The following is a 7,210-nucleotide window of genomic DNA, read 5'->3' as shown; positions in this document are numbered from 1 at the left end:
GATGAATAAATGGCCAGTGAATGGATGTGAATGAACAGACGTGTCCTCACCTGGCTTGGTTTTGGTGAATGTAAAGGAGATTGTACAATCAGATTTTATTGTGTGTGGTGAGTTTGTATATTCCCATACTGAGACGTCTGGTTGTATTTCCTGTCGGTGGGTTCCATAGGTTGATGCAGCCATTATGGGAAGTGAAGAGGACGGAAATCTCTCTATCCTTCCTTTCTCGCTTCTATGGCAGATCGAGTTGCCAATTGTTTTGCCTATTCTGCTCCCAAATTCAGCAACAAAGACGATGCAGAGTCACAAATGTTTTTATTGCTTGCATAGTCCAGAAAATCATGCATACAATTCCAACAGGGCAACCTCCAATCCTACAAAAGAGTTGGGTAACAGAGGGGCAACAAGCCAGTGCCATGGCAGAAAACTGAAGGGTGTGGCCATGTGTGTGTGTGTGTGTGGGGGGGGGGGGGGGGGGGCGTCTCGTAGGGGCAATATAGAGATATATTGGGGGTGTGTGACAAGGGAGTAATACTTGTAGGGTACCGGCACTCAGCCGCTATACTCCAGGGTAACCACTAGGGCTGGGAGAAAGGAGGTTCAAGACAAAGGGGGTCCCTGGGCAAATATAAAAAGGGAGCCCCAAGTATAAAGCATTTTATCTCCCTGCTATTCTATCAATTGGGGACCTGGGTGGGTGCCCTGGGTAATTACTTAGTTTGCTGCCACAAACTGCCCCCTCCAAAACCAACCCTGGCTCTAAAGTATGGGGTTCTTCTACATTTGCTGGACCTCATGGCCCTATTTTGTCTATGTTTAGAGATTGGCAATATGGCGACCCAATCCATCCACCATGCCCAGAGATTTGCTTCCACCAAGAAGTGATCCACAGAACGTGACTACGGAAGGGTTACCAGTCCCGGCCTTTGCTATGTATTGGGGTAAGTTAGGTGCCCTCCCTCCGTCCTTACATTCCAAACCTTAGTCAGGGGAATCACCTCCCCCGGGCTCCCCAATGTTAATGCCCATCATAAGGAATGGTGTTTTCTCTGAATATACTCCTAATGAAGAAGTAGTGAGGATGTGGAGCCCGTGGTGGAAAAAGTGGCCCCAGGCTTCAAGGATACAAAGGGACCAACAAACGTCCAAGGTTAGCACTCTCGCCTTGCAGCGCTCGTGTTCTGGGTTCATTGCCACCATGAGCACTACCTGTGTGGGGTTTATAGGCGGAGAATCTCCAAATGCTTCAATTTCCGCCCCTTCACTGCCAGTATTTAATATATTCCCATACTATGCACCCCCCACGTAGGAGGAGGGTGAATGAGATTCACTTTTCTTCCTCCTATGATACAGCACCTGACCAACCAACACTAGCACGGGGGGTAGGGGCAAACTTTTTAGCTATGACAAGAAACCTATTTACTTTGGGCAAATATGGGGGACCAATAGGGACGTATCAGGGACGGGGTATCACCCCCACATGGTTAGGATTTTAATGGCCATACACCTTGGCTTTAGTCCCTTTGGTCCATGCTGTCCTCAAAGCCAATCTGTAAACTCCAGACTAATGTGAACCGGTCACCAGGTTCGATCTTCCAGATTCCTCAACACAATACAAGGCAGAGGATCGAGCTTTGGAAAGATGGAAGAATTTATGGACGTTGGAGTCAACCTGGAGCCCCAATGTGATGGCCATTGTATGCACCGTAGCCCGAGTTTTCCTCAGATCCTGCACATTTCAGTATTACGCGTCGCTGGATTGCGTCAGCTGACCCAGCAGAGTTCCTCCAGCTGCTATAGAAAGAGTAGAAGATGGACAATTGATTCAGAAAATGGAACTTTGGGGTTTGTATGGGAGGAGAACCTCAACATAAATTAGCCACGGTGCAATCCAAATCTTTGCATTAATGATCTACTTCCTGGATCTGTCATGCCAAGCGAGGGCTTATCACCGGGGGGGGGGGGGGGGGGGGGGGCAATTCAGCACAACCACCCCCCCACCACACACACGAGGGTAATGATCTGTAATGTAACAGCAGCTAAATAAAACAAATACCCATGCCAATCAGGGGTGGGGTCGCCTTTACTGAGCCGTGCCATGCAGGGGGGCTGGGTATAAATAATGTGATATGTCAGGAGCAGATTCTATCAAATCTCAGCACAAAGTATGAAGAATGTAAACATTTATCCGGAGTGTGCACAAACCTTGGGCCCTCGCCTACCGTGGTCAGCACCCCCACCCCACACAAATGCGAGGAAGAGGTATTAAAAAAAAACAAAAAAAAACACAAGTGTTTGTCATGAACAGTTTTGTTTTGGCAAAGGCACAGCCAATCAAAGTGCTCAGGTATGGACATTGAGGGTCGGTCGTACAGGAAATCGAGATGGTGGGGGATCTCCGGAAATGGGGCGTTGTAGAAGGGGGTCAGATCAGACATCCGTCATCTCGTCTTCCAGCTCTGCGTCGTCTGTCTCTTCCAATTCAGCGTCCTCGTCTTCCTCCTCCGATGTGAAGTCTGGGTCTTCCGATTGAGACAGGCACTTCGCACAGGAGCAGATGAACAGGTAGTTCTCCCTGCGGAAAGTCACATGACTATTATACATTTATATAGCTGACATATACCGCAGTGCTGTACAGAGAACACTGAGCCAGATCATCATTATATGAGATCCAATACAACCGTAAGATCATCCACTACACAAAGCAACCTCTTCCATTCACCACCAGCTCAATCACACACCTGGAGTTCTGATTGGCTGCCCAGCAATATAAAGACAGATTCGGGGAGATTTGAAAGGAAATATATTTAATGGGTTGCACCTACACACGGCTTCCTTCCCCCTCCAATCACCTTTGATTGATATCAAGCATTGAGCATTGATAATAAAACCCCATACCCAATACCTAACCCCTCTGGTGGTTATTCCAAGTGTGACTCAAGGTGGATATTACCTGCAAATGGCGGTAATCCCGAGTAACACTCAGGGTCGCATTAACTTAAAAAAAAAAACACTTACCTTGCTCCGTTGTCGTCCCCCGGCGTCCTGCTGACCCCCACAGGTCCTGGGGACACGTCCTGCTCCTCCTATCTCCAGCTGCACAATGCAGAGACGATCTCCAGGTTTCCCAGTGACGTCAGTGCGGATCGGCGGGAAATTCAAATAATTTTGCATTGGATTCAATACAAAATAGCTGTATTGAGTCCAATACAAAGAAATGTTCATATATTATATAAATAATTATATTATAAATGCTACTGTCCCCTTACATTACATATTAACTATTTTTTTGTGTTTTTTTATTTAAAGTTTATTATTACATTTATTAAATATTGGACATATTTCGGTTGAGTTATGCCTTAAAATTATAGCCTACAATGCAAAAATAAATTTTCATGCAAAAAAATGTAACGCTTTTTGCATGGAAATTTGGACAGAATTAGAACTCTAGGGAGGTTAGTGGTACAATCCGGGGTTTTCTATCCATCTTTAGGCATCCACATCCACATCTGTGTGCAATAGACATTTCCTATGGACTGTCCAGTGATAGGCAGGACACTCAGAATAATACGTTTGGGATTGGCTAGTGCGGGCGCAATGTGGGCACTGCTTGGCTGGATGACCGGGTCACATAGATTTGACTCAGGAAAGAATTTTATTTCTACCCAGATACAGGCTTTAATTTTGTTTCCAGTTTAGTTTGAAGTCACATGGCCATTGCCAAGACTTTTCAGCTTATCTACCACCAACCTTTCTCGATGTCCTTGTACAGCTGATCTATCAGGCCGTCCAGGCGTTCCCTCTTCTGGGCCGGGAGCTCCAGAGCGTCACAAGCGTGAACCCACTGACTGAGGGAGCTGCAAGGCGAGAATGTGATCAATGGACTGATATATGGAACTCCAGTGGCTTCCTTTACCCCTCGACTGTATATCAATAGAGGGAGCCATGGCCGTCACCCCCAGGCTGGACTTTACCCATATCTGCCTTTGTTCATCAATATTACATGATAGATTGATGAGCCTGAAAGCCGGCAATAGGAAGCCACTGGGATACCCATACCCATATAAAAATATATAAATCCCCCCCAGCCGCTCTCTCCGCTCCTCCAATTTTATTATTATTATTACACAGTATTTATATAGCGCCATCATATTACGCAGCGCTGTACAAAGTCCATTATCCTGTCACTAGCTGTCCCTCAAAGGAGCTCACAATCTAATGTCCCTACCATAGTCATATGTCATTAATGTAGTCTAAGGTCAATTTAGGGGGAAGCCAATTAACCTCACTGCATGTTTTGGGATGTGGGAGGAAACCAGAGTACCCGGAAGAAACCCACGCAGACACGGGGACAACCTGCAAACTCCATACAGATAGTGTCCTGGCTGCATGACCTACTAACGACTTCCTTACTCATAACCTCATCACACGCAGGGCTCCAAAACTTTTCTAGAGCTGCCCCGACTCACTGAAATGGTCTCTTCGTCCTATTCGGCTTGCTCCTACTTTCTGCTCATTTAAGACCCAACGCTTCCCCCTCACCTACCCGTCTTCTTCTGTCTCCTAAACCCTCACTACTTCCCACCATTCCATATCCCCCTCCTACTGTGTGATACTTCCCCCACCGCCTAGATTGTAAGCTCTTCGGGGCAGGGTCCTCTCCTCCTCCTGTGTCACTCTCTGTATCTGTCTGTCATTTGTAACCCCTATATATTGTACAGCGCTATGTAATATGTTGGGGCTATATAAATACTGTATAATAATAATAATAATTAAACTTACCTTGTACCAATCCCCTGCCCGTTTGTTCCTACGAGGGCAAATAAAGATCGGAAGCCTTCTGGAGTGAACCACTGAAAGGGAAACAAAGAAAGAGAATGAAAATTGTGACAACGTGCTTCTGTTTGCTGTGAATGAATAAATGAAAAAGCTGACTAAAGCAGGTGAACTACAGCTCAGCTGCACCTGTCAATGATCTCAGACTGCACTGTGATACGTCAGCTCCAAAAGGAAGCAAATGAGAGAAGTTTATGGGAAAAAATCGTTCGGTATTGATCCCATGGTGCACTCTCCTCTTACCCGGCTCACTCGCTCCTCATACAAAGCCTCCGTGAACAGGCGTCTCAGCTGATCCAACTGACCCTGTGTGAGCAAAGGGGATAGGGTTAGTAAAGAACGCACCCATTACTTATGGCCATTTCACCCCTATCAACCACTAATACCGGAATATAAAAAAAGAAGAAAGTTTTTGTAAAGTTGTACTTTTCCTTTAAATAGCATAACTGCCCCAAGCTGCATCCCCCCACTTGGGGTCCCGACTACGCAGAATTGGGCTTTAATCAGCCAACAAAATGGGACATTTCAGGTTTTTTTCTTTTTACTCAGCATTCCCTCCAGGCTTAGCAGGACGCAACGCACGGCACTTCTCAAACATTGCAGCATTACCTCCAGGCTCTCTTAGCAGGGCGCACCGCCTGGCACTTTATAGTAACCGTCAGCTGTTTTTTATTGGCTACTGAAAACTCCACTTTATTCACCGAGCTCTCATTTGAACATTGAAATATTAGGGTTTGCTTGGAGTCTATTCCCAGCTCGTTCCACAGCAAATCCAGGAAGATGAATGGCGTCTACCAGAACTCACCTTAAACTTGTCACCCAGCAGCTTGTGGACGATCTCCTCCTCTTCGTTGGCGGTTTTGCTGCAAAATTGGGTGAAAAGTTGGAGCCACCAATCCTTGTCCTTTGCCTGCAGAGAAGAAGATTCACTAAGATTCATTAAGATTCACATTTCTCAGTAGGGGGCAGATCCTGTGACCCCATGTTTACTCGATGATGCTTGCACCCCCCACTGGGTGCTGAGGTTCCTTTGTCACTTCAAGGTTCTATAAAGTCAAAGGGACTGTCAGATACAAACCACAGACCCCCATTGGGGTAAAACCTATTGGTTATTATTGATGGGGGTGATGGGGGGGGTAATCTAAACCCTAAAAGTGTAATATCAGCATTTGCCAGAGGTGGCGTACCTGTTTAACAGTGGCCACCATCCTGGCCATTAGCATGATGCTGGCGGTCTCCGGAGGGTAATGCATGTTCCTGGGGGAGATGGAAGAGAAGATGTTAGAGGGAAATATCACCCGGAGATTTCCGTGCTGGAACCTCAATATATTCCCCAACCTCTGCACATTCACCCATCCTGTGCACTGAAAAAGACTGATAAGTGAATAAGTCTGTGAATAAGTACACGAAAGCAAAATATTTTACCCCAGCATACATGAGACCCCCAGCAAACCCAGTAATAGGGTGTTTGCATAGAACTGGCTGCTTTTAGGGGGTGGGGGGTACAGAAGATCCTGCAGCCTTAGGGCCCCTAGTATGTACTGTGCTGGATCCATGCTTGCTTCACCTACAGCACCATCTAATGGCTGAATCGAGAAGTCCGGGTCTGCAGGGCACCCAGGGATGCAACAAAGAGGTAACCCAGGGGTGCAAGGAACAAGGAAAGTCCATGTGTGTAGGGAGCAGCTCTACCTCAGGGAGATGAATATTTTCCGTGCAGTTTAGCTGAGGGATCGGATTTTGTTTAGTGAATGAACTTTATATAAGGAGCCACCATTCATTGGTTCCTCCCTCCAGGCACTGCAGGACAACACCCAGCACTGGTGGTCAGTTTTATCCGGTCCCTTATTATCCGGTCCCTTACCTCCAGGCTTCCTCCATCTTGTTGAGTGGGTGAGCTGGGTTGTCCCTGGCAGATCCCAGACATAGGACCTGGTGATACTGATCCCTGGCAGCCTTCAGACACTCCGCACTGCAATACGAGACCTACAGAGCACAAATCCCGGTTATTACAAGGATTCTATTGGCTGTCCACAACATCTAAATATGAGACATCTCCCCATCCCATCATGCTGGGGTCACTCATCATTACCACCCCTAAATACCCCCTCATCTGACTGCCACAGAGTTCCCTCTTGTGTAAAACAACTATCACAGCAGTGATGATAATGTCCATTGGCAGTGGTTCCCATCACCCCCCCATACTAACCTGGCAGTCCGGGCACTGCTGGTGGAGGCCATTCTGTATTGTGCACAGCTCCGGGTACGGGAGGCTGACATGAACATTCCCGGACAGTCTCCTGGCATTTTCTTCTGCTGTCTCCAGGGATCGCAGGCAATGATCACAGGCTGCAGACATAGAAGAGGAGACGGT

At 46.9% G+C, this 7,210-nt stretch overlaps 1 protein-coding gene across 1 annotated transcript in view; it reads right to left on the bottom strand.

Moving 5' to 3' along the window:
* Positions 1-2,065: 2,065 nt before the first annotated feature.
* The window catches only part of SMYD5 (SMYD family member 5), a 6,408-nt gene continuing 1,263 nt past the window's right edge, over positions 2,066-7,210 (bottom strand). Inside the window, exons 3-10 of the mRNA XM_072406983.1 lie at positions 7,046-7,185; positions 6,701-6,822; positions 6,024-6,093; positions 5,642-5,746; positions 5,080-5,142; positions 4,783-4,853; positions 3,744-3,857; positions 2,066-2,593 (exon numbers count right to left, since the gene is read on the bottom strand). Coding sequence (XP_072263084.1) covers positions 2,431-2,593; positions 3,744-3,857; positions 4,783-4,853; positions 5,080-5,142; positions 5,642-5,746; positions 6,024-6,093; positions 6,701-6,822; positions 7,046-7,185 — 848 coding nt within the window. The 3' untranslated portion in view covers positions 2,066-2,430. The remainder of the gene's footprint in view (positions 2,594-3,743; positions 3,858-4,782; positions 4,854-5,079; positions 5,143-5,641; positions 5,747-6,023; positions 6,094-6,700; positions 6,823-7,045; positions 7,186-7,210) is intronic.

Source organism: Pyxicephalus adspersus, chromosome 3, assembly GCF_032062135.1.
Source record: "Pyxicephalus adspersus chromosome 3, UCB_Pads_2.0, whole genome shotgun sequence".
NCBI classification, from domain to species: Eukaryota; Metazoa; Chordata; class Amphibia; order Anura; family Pyxicephalidae; genus Pyxicephalus; species Pyxicephalus adspersus.
The sequence above is the reverse complement of the archived record's forward strand: the minus strand, read 5'-3'. Positions and strand labels throughout refer to the sequence as shown.